The following is a 22,161-nucleotide window of genomic DNA, read 5'->3' as shown; positions in this document are numbered from 1 at the left end:
AACTACCCAGCTGTCCATCCTCTGGTATCTTTAGGGGAGGTCATGTGACAAGGCCATTGTTTTCCCTCCTCCCCCACCCACAATGGTATTGTGGGGATAGTGAGTGCCCTTCCTCCTTCACACTGCAGCAAGGAGCCACACTCCTGCTGCTGCCAGGCATCTACAATAGACACGCACCCCACTGGCCCTGGCAAGTGGGCATTAGGGAACCCTGGGGGGCTCCAACCTCTGGGGAAGAAACAACCTGGAAATGGCACAAAGCAGGAGAGGGCACACGCTGCAGCGATCACCTCCCTACATGAAAGGAGCCTCCGTGCTCTGCCAGCCGGGGAACCAGATGATACCATGTACATGCGCCAAGGAACTTCTAGCAAAAGCAGCACCACCTTCTACCTCCCAATTTCCACTGACAATAGACAGCGTGAGGAGAATTACACCTGCCTTTGGCATTTTCCACGGTCCCGGAAGAATTTGCAAGACACAGGGCCTGCTCATGGAAGCTTTCGTCTGTCTGCTCTTATATCACTAAGAAGGTTAATTCTAAGTGCTCTTGGTTCGGCGCTGAATATTTTGCACAGCTCTTGTCTGACACACGCATTCTGTTGCTGATCTGGGATCTTAAACAGTCTTTTTTTTATTCTTTATTTTCTTTAAGGCTTTGCAGTTCATCACTGGCAGAGTTGTGGAAGTCACTGGCTCCACAGATGGATGCTGGCCAACCCAATCAAATACAGGGAACATCCTCTGCCATCTCTCAGAGTTCTGCCTCTCCTTTGCTAGGCCGTGTATGCATGCCCCCATCGGACTATATTTGGGATAAATATTCCAGGCTGTAACTGCAACCTGACAGTTGGAATTTCTGTTTCAATACCATGTAAACACTTTTTCAGAATAAAAGATCCAGCTAAACAAATCCTGACTCCTCTGCATGTGGTTAAACAGGAATCTATGTAGGAAAGTCTACAAGAGAGGAATGCCCCAAGGTCCCTGTCCCATCACCTACTGAGACACCTGTCAGGTCGTCTTCATCTCTAACCTTTTAAGGTGAATAACAATATAGTATGGGCTCCCAAACTTCGTCCAGTTCGGGCTGCGTTGGAAGTGTTTCGAGTTCCCAAAGGCCAGGCTTCCATTGTATAAAATGGAGTGGATGGAAGCCGCTGTCGTCTTTGACACAGAGATGGGACCCATGGAGACTACTGCAATGCATCGTCTTGATCTGATTGAGTGGATCAAGTAGCAGAGTGCATGCTGGGATCTGTCGTCTCCATGGATTATGTCTCTGGGTCTGAAATGAGGGCGGCCCCTGGTTGCATTGATGAGCTTTTTCCTCTGCTGCTCCATAGGTAGGACCTGTAGAAAGCTACATCTTTGTACAGTAGCATCCTGATTATTCTAATGTCAGATAATCAGGAGCAACCCAGATGTAGCTGAGGAGAGGAGCGGTCTAACCAGATGGTGTCTCCCAAGTCAAGCCGCCTGACCACAACAGAAGAGCTACTTTAGGCATAAGCAACAAAGCCTATCACAGTCATCCTTGGGACCTTCAGCACCAAAAAGTCTGACCTCTTACTCCTTCAGCTAAAGGAGCATCTCCTTCAGCTGTCTGTGGGTAGCAGGCTTTATTCTTGTTGGAGCTAGCCACTAGAGGGAGACAGGATTGAATGGGCTCAGCCTGGGTATTACATGCAAGGGCTTCTGCACAGAAATCTGTGCTTCGTGTAGCTTCTTTCTTCCCCTAGCTCCTCTCCCGCTCTCTTTGGCTGGCCTTTTGGGCATCTTCTCTGTCTGTCTTCCTCTTCAGCTGACTGCCCAGCAGCCTTTGGGGCACATGTCCCACTGCTGCTCCACTGTTTCACTTAACTGGGGTTTGGCTTACAGAGTTTTTACTGTCCATGGAAAAGCTCTCTGTGGCCAAGCCTGTGTTCTATAGCTCTGCTGTCCGCTCAGCCTGCCCCGAAGCTATTTAGTCACTTCAGAGCCATGCTGGGACCCCAGGGGTAAACACTGCAAAGATCCTCCAGTGCAGCTATATGATAAGCCCCACCAGAGAGAGATTTGTTATTTAGTGCCATACTAAGGAACGGTTACGGTCAGACACCTCAAGAATGTGCCAGAGCCAAACAAAAGGCCACACAGCTGCCAAGCTGTGACAAGGGACGCAAGTGAGATCTCGAAACGTTCTGGATGCAAGGTTAAGTGTCTCGATCAGACACGTCGCTCTTTCTCTGGTGGCTGGAGATCGAGGCTTTAAAAATGTCCTTCAAATGAAGCTGAAGCCAAACACAAGGTTGAAGCAGGTGAGCCTGGTGCTCGGTTGAGTGGTAAAGCTAAAGTGCATTGAATTGGTCCCTTTCTTTAACATCTTTATGTCCACAGTAGCCTTGAAATCACTGGAAATGTCCACTAGAGGGACACAGAGAAATTCCTTTTGCTCAATACCAGGTTTGAAACTTCCTTATGTGGCTTTGTTGCTGCTGTTGCTGCTCCAGTTGGCCTGTCCTAGAAAGTAACAGCTTTCAAAATCTCTCCCAATGCAGCTCAGATATTTAAAACTCTTCTAAAATGTGGCCATCTGGGGGGTGGACTTGGTTGACTCCCACTTTCCTTCTAGGCAGTTGGTTTATGTTCCAGCCAGTGCTGATTTGGACTAGGAATGGAAAGTGCAATCCTTACTTACTCCAGTGTCTTTCTGTAAAACGCTAGGAATGGAAACTGATTGTGCCCAGATACCATTTTGGTACTTGCATAACAAAATGATGGCAAATTTTCCCATGGTAGCTTTGGTGGGATATGGCTAGCATGGAAGACGCTGTACAAAATAAAGTTGCATGGTATTAGATTGTGTGTCGATATGACGGACTACAAAATTAAAGGCAAATTACCTAAACTTTTATAAAAACATGAAGTATAGGATTCCTGTAAAAAGCTAGGTAGGAATCTAGGCTACAATTCAGCAAGTGCTCAAATATGTGCCTTACCTTACATGTGGTAATAATCCCATTGACTTCAGTGGGGACTATTCAGCTGCTTTAAATTTGGCACTTGCTTATGTACCGTGCTGGCTCAGGGCCCTGGGGAAGAAGGTTGAAAGAAGGCATATTTAAAAAGAGATTTTTCAGAGCTCTAATGTCCAAGGAAAAAACCCAGGTTGCCAACTGTGACTTCAAAATAACTGAAGAACTCACCCTCCATAGAATCTATGCCAGGTTTCACATGAGACCCAATGCCTGTTAGAACAGAACCTCGGGGAATTTTGGGGAGTTCTGCAGGGATTCCCAGCCAGTGCTGATGTGTTCAGTAGCACTGAGAGGATTTTCCTTGATGGCGATGCTCTCATGAGAAGTCCTTAGTCTAATTTGAATAGTCTCTCCCCAGCCAGAAGTTTGTGTCACGCAGAAGTAATTGTACCAGCTGGTCAGTTCTAGTGGAGATTGCAGTCAGGAAGGGAATGGCCATCTTTAAGGGGACCAGGCTTGGGGAGTCTGACAAAAAAAGGCCTGCTTGTAATAAGTCTGGCCAATCTGCTGTTCCTTCCTTCCTCATTACCTTGGGGCTCTGCCTTCCTTCTATCCATGAGCAAACATGATGTGTCTAGTTCTAGTGGAACCTTCCCAGCTTGTGTCTTGAAAGGGCTGTTGATTTCCTTAATGGACCTCCCGTGCACCTGGTTCGAAAGGCTCAGCATGCTGGTGATTCTCCTCAACTGTGTGACATTGGGCATGTTCCACCCCTGTGAAGACATGGCCTGTGATTCTCCGCGCTGCAGGATTCTCCAGGTATGGGCATATATTCACCTTACTGATCTTACTCCACTGGAGGGGTGCAGCAGGTGGCTCACAAAGCCCCCCTGATTGTTAGCTCTCACAAGTATCCACGGGACTCCAAAAGGTGACTCCCTGTTTCCGCCTCTTCCCTTCACTGGTGGTTTCAGCCACCAGTGCCCAGCCATTGATTTACCTGCACCAAGGCACACTCAGTGGTGACAGGCAGAGCCCCTATAAGCCAGCGCAATGTAGCCCGGCTTGAAACTAGTTTGGTTTTGTTTTTGAACAGTCAGGTTTGCCATGCAGACAGAGTCTTAAATCTCTCTGATCCTCTCCCACAAAAGTTGGTTCCTTCCTAGTCAAGTAGGGTGGAGGCACGTTGCAGGGGAAAACGCACTGCTGCTCTGTGAGCTGTGTCTGCTTGGTGATATGAATTCTCAGTGCTGTTAATCAGGGCCTGATCCAAACCCCATTCAGATCAGTGAAGAGGCTCATTGACTCCAATGGCCTCTGGATCAGGCCTTTCATATCTTTCACCAGCACTAACATTAGCATGATTTTTAAAGTACCAATTGCGGGAAGTTGCTGGAGAAAATGTATTGAACTATGTCTGGGTTATCGTCCTCTACAGCTAAAATAGCATCCCTCCCTGGGTCTACAGTGCACTGGTTCTTCCATCACCGGTCAGGGAATTGACCTCTGACGTAACAATGTAACCGTGTGCTGTGTTCTCTCACCATCGGATACACTCCCTTCACTTGCCACTCTGCGGGGGGCAGGTGTTTTTCTTCTGACCTCCTGCTGTTGCTTTGTTTTCTAGAGCTTTGATGACTTCATCTTTGCCTTCTTTGCTGTGGAGATGATAGTCAAGATGATTGCACTAGGGATTTTCGGGAAGAAGTGCTACCTGGGAGATACTTGGAATCGCCTGGATTTTTTCATTGTCATAGCTGGGTAAGTCAGGAGAACGCCAGGGCGTGGGAGGTTTGTGGTTCTAGGTGTAGCCCTCGATGGTGGTTGGCAGCACTGTTTTACTAGCATAGCTCTGAGGAAAAGGAAAGTGCTGGTCCCCACTGGATAGCGAGAGGACCCTGCTAACTCTAACCATGTTCCTGCATGACTGTAGTTATCAACTTCTCTTCCCAGCGGGGCAAACACCCTAGCCTGGCGGTAGAAGAGGAGACTGCTGGGAAATTTATTTTCTGCAGTGGATCGTACAAGATGCTACGTTTTCTGCCTGTATTTCCAAGAGCCTGCTATCCCCCTATGCTGCATCCGCCTGCTCGGGAAGGATAGCAGCCTTCCCTGGCAGCACTGAGTTTACAGACAACAGCAACAAAAAGAGTGAGTGGGGGGAATGTTACAAAAACGGTTTTCCTTTGTTCTCCGCCAGCCCGTGTGCTTTCCATACTGTAAGATCTCTCGCTCGGCAGCTCCAGGCAGTCTCAGCTGGCACTCGTCTGAACTATTTTTCTGGCTCCAGAAATATTGGTAGTTTGTGTCATGCAGATTGCCCAAATGGATGAGGTTTCAGCAGCTCGTTTCAAGCGAGGAGCTGGTTCCAAGTGAAATATTTCAGTGAAATGTGCGTGATTGCCCTTTGTTGTTGTTGTTGAGGGAAAGCGACCAAGTTTTGCCTTTCATGAGTGTTTGCCTTTCACAGGCACCTGGTTTAAATTAAAAGCTCTTCTAGCACCCGAGAATCTCCTGGCTGTGGCTGGAAATCCACAAGAAAAATTCCTGGCCCACAGCCAAAGAGTTGAGTTGCCTTGACACATTAAGGGCTCAGAGGCCCTTGCTTCACCTCCCTACTCATGCGGAGAGCCCAAGGACCTCTGGGAATCGGGCTATTTTTTTCCTTGTGTATATCACTGGAATTTCCTGGAATGGATTGGTGGATCCTAGAAATAAACCACAACTGCGTCATTTCCCAGGTTGGGCAGTCAGCAGCAAGCTTGTGGGCTACTGGGAGGTGGTTGCATGTTTGTTCAGTTGGCTTACAGCGTATGGTGCATCTCCGCATGCTTAGCCTGCTGGCAGCACAAGCCTGCACATGTGAGGGCAGGATGCTGGCAACAGCAAGGGGACGCTCTGTGGAAATGAGAAGGTGGCAAACCCAAAGGTGACAAAAGGAAATGGGTTTTTTTGGTGTAATTATACTGTGGAACTCACTGCCACATGATGCAGTGGAAGCCAAAAACTTTGCGGGATTTCAGCAGGGATTGGATACAGTTATGAGAACAAAGACTATCCAGTGTGACAATACTTAATGCAAGCAAGCATTTTGGAAGAGACATTAACCCTCATGCATCAGGGTTTTAGCTAGTCTCTATCTACTAGAGGTCAGGTCATTTCTTGCACTTTCCTCTGAAGCACCCAATGCTGGCCACTGTCGCTGGCCACAGAGACAGGATTCTAGACCAGACTGACCATGGTGCTGATCCACTCTGGCAATTTCTATGTTCATAAAAAAAAAAAAAAAAAAAGCAAAGGTGTGGCTGGATTATAACTCATTCCCCCACTTTAGTTGGGTTTACAGTCTAGGTAGGCCCTTATGAGTATGGATTCTCAGCAAAGCTGCCCTAAAACCATGTTAGCCACCAACGAAGGAGCTGGAGCCCTGCCCTGTTAGAAAGGGGAGGGGGCTGCTGGCAGAAAGTTCCCTGTAAGGTTTGCTTCCCTCTGGAACATTCTTCCCCCCGACCCAGAATCTGAAATACCCAAATTTGTTGCCCATCCCGACAGACAGCCAGGCCTCTGTCTGAGCAGCATTTGGCAGAGGGCCGAGGCAGCTGCAGGAGTGGTTTCTGGCTGGTGGGAAGGCAAAGGAAGAGTTGTAGTCACCTGGCTAATGATGGAATGAGTGTGCTAGGTGGGAGGTGTCCCGGGCAGCTTTATGCTTTGTAACCCTCATGTTACTGTGTTTTCAACTGTATATTGGGGTGCCCGGAGTTTTGGAAGTGGCCTGCTTCGGGGGAGGAGGGGAGTGTCTTGTAGACTGGAATTGAAAGAAATAGATGGCTGGCTGTACGTTTGTCACGGAAGAGATGGTGGAAGGAGTTCAGCTGTAGAACCACAGTATGTACCCACGCCACCCTGGAGTGTCCAACTGCGTCGTCGTAACCACGAGAGCAAAGCTCGAGGGCTAGGGGAGGCCCTGGAGACCCTGAGGAAGGAGTATGGTGTGGAGCGTAGTCTTACTCACGGGTTTCCTGGACCGGTTTGTTTTGATTCATTTCAAGGCTTCCCCAGAAAAAGCATGGTCTTTGTCGAAATCATGAGTCAGATTGTGCCCTCGTTTACACCTCCCTAAAGGTCCTGTGGGTGTAAAGGGGGGCATAATCTGGCGCTTTATAGAAAAGCCCCACTTCTCCCCTCCTGCCTGTTTCCTTTTTTGAAAGATACTGTTACTTAGGAAAATCATAGGAGGAAAGTGTGGTGGGTGTTTGCCAACTAACTGTGCACACCTCTAGTCTGCGCTAAAGCATTCTTCTTCTTGGTGTTACCATGTCCTGTTTTTAGCGTAAGTCCTACAAGATTAGGGCTTGAAGTCAATGGCCATTAACTTGAATAGACTTTGGCTCAGGCCCGTTGGTGACTTTTGTTGTGGTTTTTTTCTTTTTACTGGGGTTGTTTGTTTGGGGTGTTGTAGTTGAGGGAATAGGGGGTTAGGGATAGTATGGTGTAATTGCAAATAAAACTGGAGATGCAGAATTTTGAAGACACTCCCCACCAGACAATACTTGTAATGGTTAAATTCTGAGAATACACCATCTGACAGTGTCTCCTTTAAGGGTCTGGCTGAATTGAACCAACAGAGCAGGGAATTCAGGAAGACAAGGCAGCCGTCATGTGCCACTCTGAGATCCTTCTAATATCTCCTAATAGCAGAAGGCTCTGTGACCGCCCAGGCTGGAATAGCCAGGTGGTACTGATGTGTCAAGGATGAAATGGCTGCCATTTAACTCTCTTCTTCCTAGTCTTAATTTGACCTCAGCCTTTATATTTTGAATAACATTCTGTTTTCCTACTTTTAGTGATAGAAGAATACTTTTTAAAAGGGAAATAGAGTGGCCAACCAAACCTTGCCTGGGAACCCAATGTAATGAGCACAGGTCTGTTAAGGTTCTGCCATTGCCCCAGGGTGGAACAGTAAAAATGTTTTGGGCACAGTGCAGTTGAGTGGAGAATGCACTGGACTAGGAGTCAGGAGTCCTGGGTTCCATTCCCAGCTTGGCTGCTACCCTGCTGGGTGACTATGGCTATGCAGAGGCACTACCCCTTTCTCTGTCTCTTTCGACTGTAAGCTCTTTGGGGCTTGGGACTGCCTCTTAGATGTTTATAAAGGGTCACATTGTGTTAGGTACTTATCTCAGTGCAGACCTTCAGGCACGAATATAATCCTAATAATCATGAGGTAGTGGTTCCAATTTTTTAAGCTGAGTACACAAATCACCTGCCCAACTTTTGCGTTTGGGCCCTCAGATTGCGTTGGGATACCCAAATACCCCTTTCCCTTGAGTGCAACCATAAGAAAACCCTATTTCTTTCCCCTTCTCCTAGGCACACAAATAGGTGCCTTATACACTCCTGCTTTGTACAATTCCCAGAACGTTATCACTCACTCACGTGCGCGCGCACACACACACATCTGTTCCAGAGGATCTGCAGGCTCGCAGTTTGACCAGCTGCCAGGCCTCCTGCCAGGTCAACTTTGCCTCTTGCTGAATGATTTCTCTTTTCTGTATGTTCATGAACTGTTCCCATCTGGGCCCTGTCAAAAGCAATTGGGCTGACAAAGGATCAAACTAACTTTAAACACAAAGCAGAATATCTGCTTCCCAAAGAGGTTAGGCTTCTCCTCTGTTTATTACTCGTGGTCATTCCCCTCCACTTCTTTAACACTCATTCTTTTCTAAGGGAGCTTGTCCTACCACTCCTAAAAGTGTTTTCCTCTCCTCAATACAGTATCACTCCCTAAAACCCTCCCTCACCTGTACCCTATAGAACACCTTGGGGTGTGGACAATTGAGTGCAGTAGAGGGGTATGGTATTAGCACGTGGCAGATGACAAGGCAGGGGCTAGTACATCATTTTCCTTGGTATGTAATTGGGCCCAGAATTGGGTGAGGACTATATTTAAATAAAATGCCTAAATTCAAAATGACTCCCCTGAGTGAATAGCTCAACTATACAGGGTCCGATTCCTGAAGACAGCCAGGGATGGTTCTTTCCCACGTGGGACAAATTAGGGAAATGAACACCCAGGCTGCAGCATTAACTGCAGAATATGGAAGCAATGAAAGACCTTCACTTTAAGCTTGGTTATCTTGCAGCTTTTGGCTTCCCTTGTGGCTGCTGACAGAGTAGCTGCTTTTGATGAACTCTGAACCTGAACCTCTGCCAAACACTGCCGTGCATGGCATGTGGAGGACTTCAGGATAGTGATGTCCTTAAAGCACATCATGTGGTGCTCACAACCAGGAAGTCTTTATAAGAGCTGGCATTGGACCTGACGTGCAAAATTCCAGTCTAGGCCTGGGACACTGGCGCTCAGTGGGCGTTGGACTCTAATTCCCTTAGACCCCTTTCAAGCCCAGCCATGGTTCCCTAGCTGGCTTCTGTAGCACGTTCATTAACCTCTAATGTGCCCTATCCACTAAAGCGGGCAAAGGCCCACACTCTCCTGGTACAAATGGTGGACTTTGTTTCCTCCAGCATTTTGGTTGGCAGGGGGCTAGGAGACACATGGAACCCGTAAAATCCCCATGAAGCGCAATGCAGCTGATGAAGATTCGGTTTGTGGGAAGCATTCTTTCTGGGTTTGCTGATCTTCCTTCAGGAGCCGAGGAAAGGCGGGTAAAAGGCAGTGGCGATGGATGAAAATGGTGTATGTGGCCGTTTCCCTAAGAAGAAGCAAGTTGTGAGAGAAATAGCTGAGGGTGAGAACTGGAGATGGGGAGAGCTGAGCTCAGGTACAGGGTTTTGTGCTGCTATGATGATCCAAACCAAATTCTATAAATAATGTGATAAAGAATTTGACTGTGGATTTTAGTTGAAAGACTTTGACCCCCTCCCACCTGTTTGCTGATGACCATGTGTGAGTAATCCTAGGCAAGTAACAACTTCCATCCCCTACAAATCTTTGGTGCAGAAATAGCTTCTGCACTAAGACCCATGTTCTTAGTGAGCTACAGGCAATCTAACTGTTTTTAGTCCAGTTTTCTCATCCTGTCCCTCCCCGTGCGCGCACACACACCTTATTGTTCTTGTGCACGATTTTTTGGTGTTCATGGTTTTAAGTGAACTCTCTTCTCTCAAATCAGAATGTTTGTTGCAATCCCGTGTCACAAGAAATCCTCTCTGCCCCGCCACCAGCCCCCTCCTCTCAGTCCACTGTTTTCTGAGTCCCTTGGGGGAAGCAGATCTAGTTTAACCTGGGGCTTTATGATCTGAAAGAAAAACAGGAGCTAACAGCCTGAGGAGACCTAGCAGGCTCGTTCCTGACATGTCAGCTGCAACCGTTCTCAAACGTAGCCATGTGCCGGCCGGGTATCTCCTCGTTGCCTTCGATCAAAACCCTCGCACCCTTTCCCAAAGTGCCTGGCAAGAGCGAATGTAGTGATGGGGGCTGGTGCTGGATGGTAGCTTTGGAAGCTTTATTACAATGCTGGGAGCAACAGGGCAGGCTTCTGTAACCCACAGGTGAGCTGTAATACAAGTTCCACTCTGTGCCAATGCACAGAGGATATGACCTGTTATAGCTCCCAGTTACAGAGCCCCTGGGCTCTTCAGTTCAAACTGCAGCAGCTTGGGCTTTTAGCTCTGGAGGTCCCTGATTCAGTTGCCGAGATGGCAGCTGTCACACTTCCACCATCCTGCCCTCCAGTGATGCTCCGTCTTCATCCATAGGTATCTACGTCAATGGTAGGAGGGCAATTCAGTCTCCAGGCTCTGCCTCTCTGCTGAGATGGCCAGCGGAGAGGGGGAAAGGATGCCAAAACAGTAACTGTTTGGGGCTTTCCCCTTGCCCTTTCCCCCCCTTTTTCAGGGCACAAAGAGGGGGAAGGGAGGGGGAGAAAACAAAGAGGGAGAGAAAATGGGGAAAAACAAGAACCAAAGACATTTCATGTTTTGGGCGCTCTTGTCAAAATTGCAGAAAAATGACAGGTTTTGGTGAACATTTTCATTTTAAGAGGGGGGGAAGGGAGGGCCATTTATTTAAGAAATAGCTTTGAATGACAGTCTGACCAGATCCATTCATTACCAACTCCAGCGGCCCACCCAGCCCACACACAGCAGGCTCTCTGGATCCAATTCTTCCTGACATAAGTCAGCCCAAGTTCACTGATTTACAGCAGAGTGTTGCCTGACTGTGACAGTTATGTCTGGACCAGTGTCTCTCACTTAAATGTCTACAACTTCACCACCACCACCTGCCATGTTAAGTGAGACATACAGTCACATCCATGGTGTTAGCACACTTATTTTCACTGCTTCCAGACTGTTCAGAAGACTCAGCTCTCTCTCAAAATGTATAGCTTTTAGCCTGAGGTAGATAGCACTGCTCAAGGGAACCCCTTCAACCCTAAAGAGTCCAGTACAAAGCACTTGCACAATGGAAGTTCGCACGCCAACCAGCTGACTATCAGGGGTGCCACATTCTGCAGCCATCAGACATCCCTTACTCTTATGGGCGTGTTCCTGACATGCTTAAAATCAGATTCAGAAGATCTCAGATCAATGTCATTTTCTGCTCCGCCATCTTCTGCATTCTCTCCAAATACCCAGCCTGCCCACTGCATAGATAGCATCATGATGGGGGAATGGAAGCAGAGCAGTAAATCTTACTGCCTGCTTTTTGCTCTTATCTCACCAGCAATGCATTTGTGCACTGCAAGAAATGTTGGGCCCAGTGTGGTTTGGGGCAGGAGGTGGAAGGTTTTGCTGGGGGAAACCAGCATATTGTATCCTAGGACATGTGGTACATTTGTCGGCCAGCATCCATAGCTCAGAAAAGCCTCTACCTTGGGATAGGGCAGGCTCGGTTACAGGCTTCACACTCATCTGTGTGTTTCTTGTGCAGTCAAACATCTCTTGGAAACAAAGTCAAACTAGATGATCAGAAGAAGTCCAGGAAAGTTGCCCAAATGAGGCAGCTTTTACTGTTAGCTTCACAGGTTTTGCTTGATTCCAGTGTTGCCATTCCAAAGAAGTCTGTCTTGTGCTGTTTACTCTGGAATTTGCTGCCACCTCCTAGGCATTCAGAATATCACTGAACCAAGCTGTCAGCCAGGGTACCTATGAAAGACCTAGCGTGTGGCTGGTCTCAGTGCTGCTTGCTGGTTTCACACCCATTGTCTCCGGGCTCCCTATGACATTGGTCACTTCTGTGGCATGCCATTAAGTACTTGTCAGCTGTATTAAACTGTCCGGAGCAATTCCATGAGCTCACGAAGAATAAATGATTTATTTGTGACAATGTAATGCAATTAGCGCTAATTGTAGAGTGTAATGTCTGCAACACATCTCTGTAATTACAGGAAAGCTCACTGGCAATGAGATCTGATAATGGGGCACTGCTCAGCCTTTTGAAACATGGCTTCAGCTGTAGTTACAGGGAGAAAAAGAGAAGTTTTGATGAATCACATAATTATGTTCCATTATTCGAAAAGGGAGGATTCTGGGAGATGGCCGCTCAAAGAGCGCTTGAAGGTTAACGGGAGTTGCAGGGCAGACCTTGTTTGCCGTCTAAAGATGATTTGCTGTGACTTCTACCTCTAAGAGTGCATGATCCTCATGCATCGAGGTTGAATATTTACACCCAAAACCACGCGGAATGGTTTGCAGTTCAGTGATGTCTGAAAAGAGCTGGTGAATCATGGCTGCGGGAGGAAGATGCAATTTGACTTGCTGGCTCTTTGTCGACTTTGGCTGACTTTGTGTCTTCTAAGCAGCAGCTTTCCTCCTACCCTTCTTTCTCCTTGGCCATCCCATACTCTACCCACCTCGCTCCATGGTTCTTCTTGGATTCAGGGTCTCTTGCAGAGGAGATGGAGGTGTTCTCCAGACCGATCCCCAATTACAAATTAAACATGAGTGTCACAAACTGATAAGTCCCAGTGTGATTCTGAGGGCTGGTTCCTCAGCTGGGGTCAGTCACCATAGCGCCATTGACATCAATGTTGTGCAGCAGCTGGGCTGGACGGGAGAGGGATGCTCAAGGAAGGAAAGTGGCCATTGGAAGCTCCCTTCCCTTACTCCCAATGAAATTTCAGCAGCAGTTTGTGCCCTTCCACCTGTTTCTCCCGCTTGCTTTCCATTATGAACCCCACTGACAGCTGGGCTGCTGCTGGGGTTCCTCCCTTTCTCCCCATAACATGTTGAGTGAATTCTGTGCTGAAGCCAAGTGCTGGATTAACAATCCTGCAAACTGAAGCCTTCTGCAGTGGACAGGGCTCCAGCACTGTCATCTTTCCTGACCCACCCCATGAATGGGCCAAAAGGAGAGGGAGAAGATAGTTGAGTTTAACGCCTGTTCAGCCCTTCGTCTCCCTGCTGCGACTTCCATCTGGGGAAGTGGCTTCTATGCTAGGAGCACAAGTCCAGTCCGAAGTGCACCATACCCATCGTGTGCATTCCTAGAGGCCTTCTGCCCGTAATGGGTCTCAGGCACTTTGAACCTGCATTTGAGCTAGTGTCCCAGAAGCAAAGGGCTCCTTCTCCTAGTCCCCTCCTGTTTCAAGGGACAGCCAATGGGATGATCCCAGAGGAAGGTGCTGCTCGCTCAGAATAATGATGGCAGAACCAGATCCTGCTAGAAGAGGCTGAATCAATACCACCAGATCAGACGCAGATTTTGAACCCCTGGAGGATTCTGAAGATTGCAGCTTGAGCCAGTCTCTAAACTGAATTCCTTTTAAGGGTTAAAGAGCACCAGAGATCATAGGATCCCAAAGCCGTCTCAACCCGCATGCTCTCTTTCCATGTCAGCTTTGTCACTGGTAGTCTGAAAGCCTTTGAATCAGCAGCAGTTCAGGCTAACGTCATTCTCCGCATAGAGAAACCTGCTGTTTAAAAGAAACCCCTGGGCGGTTTCCCTTGTGGCCGGGTTCGGATTCAATCCCACCTGTGAACAGAATACAAAAAGTTATAGGGTTTGTTTTTTTCCCCCTTGAAAAATCACCACTTTCTCTCAGCTCTTCGGCATCGGCTTAAGTTGCTGCTGCTTCGACAGCAACATCCATCAGGTGCCCCAGCTCAGATTCGTGCTGCTATTGAATGTCGTGGATCTGGCAGACAGCCGAGGTCCTGAGATCTTTGCACGTCCGGTGCTATTATTTCCTGTTCAGTTTAGCGTGATTAAAACAAATGTCTATTTCAGTAAATAAATAACACCCAGAGTGGAGTGCGCCTGGTGAAGCTTAAAGAGCCATGTCTGAGTGATAGTAGCGCACAGCAAAGCCTTCAAGGAGCGAGAGCAAATTTCATTCTATTTTTCCAAGCGATGACACTGTCTAAATAATCTTCCCATCTTTTCCATCCCTCATTGGTACAGTTTGTAGGGAAAGGGAGCCAAGGCACCCAGCTTTGGATGCCTTTTACTGTTTGGTAAAGGTGGGTGTATCTCTTACGAACAGTGAAATGCAGCTGTATAGCTTCATGGGCATAACTGAGAGGTCCCAGAGTCTTGTGATTGAAGCAGTGGGCTAGGACTCAGGGCCCTGGCTTCAGTTCCCAGTTCTGCTACAGGCTCCCTGTTTGACCTTGGGCAAATCGTCCCGTCTCTGTGCCTGAGTTCTTGATCTGTAAAGTCCTTCCCTATTACCCCCTATCTCCCCGAGGGATTGTGAGTGGTTGCAAGGTGCTCAGGTATTATGGTGATGGGGATTATGAGTACCTAGACAGACAGAAGGCAGAGATGGAGCCTAACCAAGTCCCCCTTATCGGAGACACCAGCGGAGTTTGGGGGAGTTCCTGTCTCTGTAATGCTCTGTGAATCAAACCGAGGGGGCCTCTAGCTCAAAAGCCTCTCCCAACATTCTCTCCAGTAACCATGTCCCAAACCCCGTAAGGTTTTATAGGTTAATTACTATTTCAAAACAGCACAGGAACTTAGTGCAGAGCCCGGGTGTAATGTGCCATCGGTAGAAGACGCAACTCGACAAGCTAGCAGCTGCATCACCCACCTCGCTAGCTTCAGTTTCTGTGTAGTCTTAACGTGCTCTGGGGAATCATGGATCTTCTTAATCAGCAGGCATTTAGTAAAGGAAGATGCTACAACAAGAGGCACAAACTGGCGTCCACACAGCTCAAGCTCCAGCTCTTGCCGCCCTTCTTCACAAGAGGTCACATCCTGTCTGGAACTCTATACTGCCCACAGACCTCTAGTGGTTGAATGGCATGCTGCAGGTAAACATGTCATTACACATATGGCCTCACATACAGCAAAATGCTGTACGTGTATCTCGAGGTGGCAGGGGCATGCGTAATGATGGCAAAACTTGCACCCCCCGCCCCCCCGAAAGGTCATGCTCTCCTAGTTGAGGACAAATGGTTTGACCAGCACTGCTACCTGGACCATACTGCAGCTGCATTCCATAAACTCAGCAGTGACAATAATTCTTCTAACAGAGGGCCCCAAAACTCGCCACTGTCGCCCCAAGCCCCCAACTTGTTTGTTTCAACCCACAATCCCTGTCTTCAGAGACACTGCCTTGGAGTTGTCATGGTGCAGACATAGTCCTTTCATCTGCAGAACCTAGTGCCAGGGGCATCGGCAGCAGCATTCTGTGACTTTGGTAGCTACTTTTATCAATAATTTGGGCTTCTGGCCCTCCTCCGTATCCACTTCTTTTCATCTGTCTCCTGGAGCAATAATGTGTATGCACAAGTTATTCTCCAGTCAGCACAAATACAATGGCTCTGATGTGCCTTTACACACAATTTTAATATTTTAAAACTGTGTGTCTGACTTGTTTGGTCTCTTCCTGGTGCTATATTTGCTCTTTTGAAGTCATTTTCCTAGGTTGTTTCTTGCAAGCAGCAGAGATGGAGGGGTTAGGAAGGGTGGGGCAGGAATGAAAGCTTAAGAAAGCATAAGAAGAATGATGTCGCACATTTATTTGCATGTCTGCCAATTGTATAAAGACTTGCTGCGTGGGAATAGATGACTTGGCCTAACAAATAGCAATTCTAAATGATCTGGGCAAACTGGAGAAATGGTCTGAAGTAAATAGGATGAAATTCAATAAGAACAAATGCAAAGTACTCCACTTAGGAAGGAATAATCAGTTGCAAACATACAAAATGGGAAATGACCGCCTAGGAAGGAGTACAGCAGAAAGGGATCTGGGGGGTCATAGTGGATCACAAGCTAAATATGAGTCAACACTGTAATACTGTTGCAAAAAAAGCAAACATCATTCTGAGAGGGATTAGCCGGAGTGTTGTAAGCAAGACATGAAAAGTAATTCTTCAGCTCTACTCCATGCTGATTAGGTCTCAACTGGAGTATTGTGTCCAGTTCTGGGTTCCACAGTTCAGGAAAGATATGGACAAATTGTAGGAAGTCTAGAGAAGAGCAACAAAAATGAGTAAAGATCTAGAAAACATGGCCTATGAGGGAAGATTGAAAAAACTGGGTTTGTTTAATTTGGAGAAGAGAGGACCAAGAAGGGACATAACAGTTTTCAAGCACATAAAAGGTTGTTACAAGGAGGGAGGAAAATTGTTCTTGTTAACCTCTGAGGAGAGGACAAGAAACAACAGGCTTAAATTGCAGCAAGTGCGCCTGGTGAAGCTTAAAGAGCCATGTCTGAGTGATGGTAGCGCACAGCAAAGCCTTCAAGGAGCGAGAGCAAATTTCATTCTATTTTTCCAAGCGATGACACTGTCTAAATAATCTTCCCATCTTTTCCATCCCTCATTGGTTAATATTACCCTCTCATTGGTACAGTTTGTAGAGAAAGGGAGCCAAGGCACCCAGCTTTGGATGCCTTTTATAGGTTGGACATTAGGAAACACTTCCTAACTGTCAGGGTGGTTAAACACTGGAATAAATTGCCTAGGGAGGTTGTGGAATCTCCATCATGGGAGATTTTAAAGAGCAGGTTAGATTGTCAGGGATGGTCTAGATAATACTTAGTCCTGCCATGAGTGCAGGGCACTGGACCAGATGACCTCTCGAGGTCCCATTCAGTCCTATGAGTCTATGAAACCCCCTTCCAGAGTTGATGTCTCCTCATTCAAATCTCTTGGAAGCATTCTGCTTACCGAAAGTTCTGCTACATGCCATGTGTGTTTTTGCATTCCCCCAACCTGAAGCAAATACTCACCAGCAACCACATACCACACAACAAAAACACTAACCCAGGAACCTATCCTTGCAACAAAGCCCGTTGCCAACTGTGTCCACATATCTATTCAGGGGACACCATCATAGGGCCTAATCACATCAGCCACACTATCAGAGGCTTGTTCATCTGCACATCTAGCAAAGTGATATATGCCATCATGTGCCAGCAATGCCCCTCTGCCACGTACATTGGCTAAATCAGACAGTCTCTACGTAAAAGAATAAATGGACACAAATCAGATGTCAAGAATTATAACATTCAAAAACCAGTCAGAGAACACTTCAGTCTCCCATGTCACTCGATTACAGATCTAAAAGTTGCAATATTACAACAAAAATCTTCAAAAACATACTCCAACGAGAGACTGCTGAATTGGAATTAATGTTCAAACTGGACACCATTAAATTAGGCTTGAATAAAGACTGGGAGTGGATGTGTCATTACACAAAGTAAAACTATTTCCCCATGTTTATTTTTCCCCCCTACTGTTCCTCACACATTCTTGTCAACTGCTGGAAATGGCCCACCTTGATAATCACTACAAAAGGTTTGTTTGTTTGTTTGTTTGTTTTCTCTCCTGCTGGTAATAGCTCACCTTAACTGATCACTCTCGTTATAGTGTGTATGATAACACCCATTGTTTCATGTTTTCTCTGTGTGTGTGTGTGTGTGTATATCTTCCTACTGTATTTTCCATTGCATGCATCTGATGAAGTGGGTTTTAGCCCATGAAAGCTTATGCTCAAATACATTTGTTAGTCTCCAAGGTGCCACAAATACTCCTATTCTTTTTGCATTTGTCGTTACACCTGTTTTTTTACAATAAAAGGACTCGATCATATTAAATGTGACTATTTTTAAAACCACATTCCCTTAGTAACACCATAGTTATTAAAATCTGATCTATTCCTCAGTCTAGATGAGCCTAGACCAAAATATCAAATCCAAAAATATATAAACATTGATGATGTCATGAGTGAGACCTTGTTCTGAGTTTTCCTGTTAGCCCCTGTGTCAATAATACTTCAGTGGAGCCAGGATTCCAGCCAATATGGATAATCCTGCTAAAAGCAATGGATGAAATATTTGCAGGATTGGAATCTAATTTTGACAGCCAGCCTCTCTCTCCAGTCACCACGAATGCTGTGGTTTCCCTATGAGCATTCCTCTGAAGTTGGATGATGAAAATAAAATGGTCAGTGTTGCCTTCTGGCTCTCCTGCTCTAGGGCCGTGATACTGTCTCTGGGATGCAAACAATGAGCTTCCAGCAAAATCTGAATTAAACAACAAACAGGCCAAACTGTGTCTTGATCTTAGGGTTTGTAAAAAAAAAAAAAAAAAAAAAAATTCAAAACATAAAATTTTAAGTGTGAACTGACCTGACAGATTCCCTTAAAAAAAATGCAGTCTTCTGCTTTCTTCCCCACCGAATGAGACAGTGCTGTTAGTGACATTATTATCATTCCCACAACAATTAATGAGTGGGAATGTGGCACAGAGGAATGAGTGAGGAACTCTCAAGATCTAGTAACAGTTCTGTCACCCCAGTCTTTTTGTGCCTCAGTGTCTCCAGCTGTAGAATGGGGATACTTTATTGTATACATCACAGGCCTATTGTGAGGTTAATGGGGCAACGTTTGTATGGTACTTTGAACAGGTAAATTTTATATAAAAATGTTAAGTATTTTGACTTGAGTACGTGTCTGTCTGTCCACCTGTTTATTTCACTGCCCTCTGTGGGATAGAACTGGAATCACTCAACTCTGTCATATTGAACAGTATAGGGACTAGGGGGTCTATGCTGGGGTGGCCAACCTGTGGCTCTGGAGCCGCATGCGGCTCTTCAGAGGTTAATATGCGGCTCCTTGCATAGATTCCGGGGCTGGAGCTACAGGTGCCAACTTTCCACTGCTCACTGTTCAACCCCTGCCTCTGCCACAGGCCCTGCCCCCACTTCACCCCTTTCCCCAAGGCCCTGCCCCTTCCTGCTCCCTTCCCCAAGCCTGCCACACCCTCGCTCTTCACCCCCCCGGAGCCTCCTGCATCCTGCGTGAGGCACAGGGAAGGAGGGGAGGCGCTGGTGGGCGGGGCGGCTGGCAGGCGGGGCGGGGGAGCTGGTGGGGGCTGCTGACGTGTTACTGTGGCTCTTTGGCAATGTACATTGGCAAATTCTGGCTCCTTCTCAGGCTCAGGCTGGCCACCCCTGGTCTACGCTGTTGCAGCAGGAGTGTCCGAGTCCTGTCCCGGCTGTTTTCAGTTGCTACGGCATGCAGTAGTGACAACCAGGAAATCCTAAGTGGCCGCGGATTTCTTACAGCATTTACATTATTGTTACAACTAAACCTCTCTTTGAAAATTCCCCTCCTGGATAATAGAATAATCTTCAGGAAGCTACTCCCCTGGAACTTGTACAAGAACAGTAACCAAAACCAAAGAGAGGGGGGAAGAACTGTGCAATGGTCTCTCTCGTTGATTTTATTCGGATAAGCAAATAAGCATAATTAATTCTTCCAGAAACCTTTCCCGATGGGGAAGACAGAATAGAAAGTGTCTCTGTGGGCACACTGCATATGTTTGATAATCTAACATTTCTCCTGCAGATCTTTCATCTGCTCCCATGTTTGTGTTTTCTGTAGCATGCTGGAATACTCCCTGGACTTGCAGAATGTCAGTTTCTCAGCTGTTCGGACTGTCCGAGTACTTCGGCCACTCAGAGCCATTAACAGAGTTCCCAGTAAGTCGATTCCCTGTTGTCCTCCCTTTTTCAGTTCGTTTCAGCTCATTATTCCAGACACAGTGCAGCTGAAGGAGCAATAGGGATGCTTTGCATCTTTTTTTCTCAAGTTGCCCTGAAAACATTGGCCTATGTGTCTTAAGTGGGCTGGCTCCTACAGCTACAGCTGGCTCCTACAGTCCTTTTGTAGTTCCTAACACCATGCTGGTTTTAATGAATAGTCCATCCATCTAACCATCTTTGGAAACAGGAGCGAATTGATAGTCAAAGACCAGCCACACTGTTCCATTTGTTTATGTGGTACGCTGCCGCCTCCCTGCTAGGGAGCTCCTCTCCGAATCACTTTGCAAGGAGATGAAAAGTTCGTTTGGGGGAAGGAGTGGTGTGTAATGTGAAAGGCACTGAGGGGTGTGACTGATCTGGTCTGTGTGTTTGGAGGGGGGCGGGTATAGATCATGAGTGGGGAGCACGTGCCATGCTTGTATTGTTACAATAGTTCAAGGATACACTGTGGACCACATCTTCAGCTCTGCTGCAGCAGCTTTGCATCTTCCCTTCCTCCGCTTCTTAGGACTTGTTTACACAGGGGAATGTATAGGCAGAACTATACAAGTATGATTATATTGCTGTAGTTATAGCATAGCTTCCCCTGTAGACACTCTTATTCTGGAATAAGAGAGCCTTTTTTCCATTTACGTTATACCGCTTTCAAAGTGATATACCAGTATAGTTGTGTGCCAGTAACTTTCCCCATAGAGACAAGCCTTGAGTCACTACTTAGGATCCCCTACGGCCATGTTATTTGTGTAAATCAGCAATTCTCAACCTTTTCCGCAGTGGGACCGTCCTCCTATTTAGCAACATGGGAAGGGCAAGGTGGATGCGAGCTGCTGATTGAGAATTCATGATTTGTCTTTCTGGGAGTTAAATGATGCTATGGCCCTCACCAAGTTCCTTATTGTCTTTAAAAAATTATGCGAAACCTTCCTTTCCCCAGAAGTGATGCTCCACAATAGAAACAGCCCCTTCTATGGCCAAACACCAGCAAAAAACGAACCTACCCCAAGTAGAGTTTTGGCCCTAAGAAGACAGAAGTGTCATTGCTGGAGACTCCATGTGCCCACAGGGATTTTGGTATTGCTATTGATTTTAAGTGGAAGGCGTTCAGATGATACAGGGATAGGCAGCAAGATAATACCAGCAGGTAGGTAGATAATAAACTCGGCCCCACTCATAAATTCTAAGAATCATATGTGCTAAATGCGATGCAACATCACTGGAAAAGATACTTTCTATGTGTCTGGAATCCAGTGCATCTAATTCACCATGGTTATCAGCCAAATTAAATCTAAGTCAGAAAGGCAGCCCAGCTGGTTGAACTAGGCTGTCTCTTCAACGGGCACTACTTGGCCCCTACTCTGTCCAGCGATGTTGGAAATTCCTAGGCTGTAATTATTTTTCTGATCCTGTCTATTAAACATAATCTGGTTTTGCTGTTTGCTGCTGTTTTTATCATTACAGTAGCTTCAGAACCCTGTTTGTAATTTTTCCCCCCTGCAGAATTGATGGATGGTGGAATTTATCTGCCGCTGTCTAACTGTGGATGTAATTCACTTAATGTATTTGCAAATCCTGGGTGATTTATCCCATCTCCTATGTAGTGGAGCTAGAGCAGGATAGAAACATAAGGTGGGAATGGAAGAAAGAGAGTTCTGATAGGTGATAAATGCAAGAACTAGAGCAGGTTGTTTGTTATTTAGGAGTTGTGCAGGGAGGCTTATCCAGTCAGAGGAGGGACAGAGTGGACTGGATGGAGACGACAGCATCCTGTAACAATGAAAAAGGCTTGTTCAGGTACCAAAAGTAAAAGAGGCCACAGTGAAGGTTTCCTTAAATAAAGATCAATACAAGCAAGAGAATGAATGCAAGAGATACAGAGAGAGAGAGAGAGAGGGAAAGAGAGATGAGCAGAATATTACAGAGATGTCGGACGAAATCAATTTTTTTGTGTAAATGTCAAGTTGGAGTCACCATCAATTTGTCTTTGGTACAGAACTGAATGTTCCTGAACTTGTAGGAATGAACTGCCATCAGAAGTCCTGTATTTTAAGGAGGAGAAGGGATTTAGAGGAGATAAGAAGAATTAGGAAGGGAAGGAGATTTTAATTTATGCTGAAGGCTCTAGAATTACTCTAGAGGTAATGTGAGTGGGAGGAGCTTACAGGCGAATGGCTGAGTTCAGTCTAGGTTAAGAAAGAAGAGAGTTAAGCTGACAAGTTAGGGAAGGAGAATTTTGAGAGG

The 22,161-nt window shown here is 46.6% G+C and overlaps 1 protein-coding gene across 3 annotated transcripts in view; it reads left to right on the top strand.

Annotated features, from left to right (window-relative positions):
- Positions 1-3,310: 3,310 nt before the first annotated feature.
- CACNA1G (calcium voltage-gated channel subunit alpha1 G) overlaps positions 3,311-22,161 on the top strand; it is a 146,883-nt gene continuing 128,032 nt past the window's right edge. For all 3 annotated transcript variants that reach the window (XM_043528379.1, XM_043528378.1, XM_037914245.2), the window contains exons 1-3: positions 3,311-3,779; positions 4,588-4,721; positions 19,763-19,860. In XM_043528379.1, the coding sequence (XP_043384314.1) occupies positions 3,576-3,779; positions 4,588-4,721; positions 19,763-19,860 (436 nt within the window). In that variant the 5' untranslated portion in view covers positions 3,311-3,575. The remainder of the gene's footprint in view (positions 3,780-4,587; positions 4,722-19,762; positions 19,861-22,161) is intronic.

Source organism: Chelonia mydas, chromosome 14, assembly GCF_015237465.2.
Source record: "Chelonia mydas isolate rCheMyd1 chromosome 14, rCheMyd1.pri.v2, whole genome shotgun sequence".
NCBI classification, from domain to species: domain Eukaryota; kingdom Metazoa; phylum Chordata; order Testudines; family Cheloniidae; genus Chelonia; species Chelonia mydas.
Note: the sequence above shows the minus strand (reverse complement) of the source record. Positions and strands in the feature narration are given on the sequence as shown.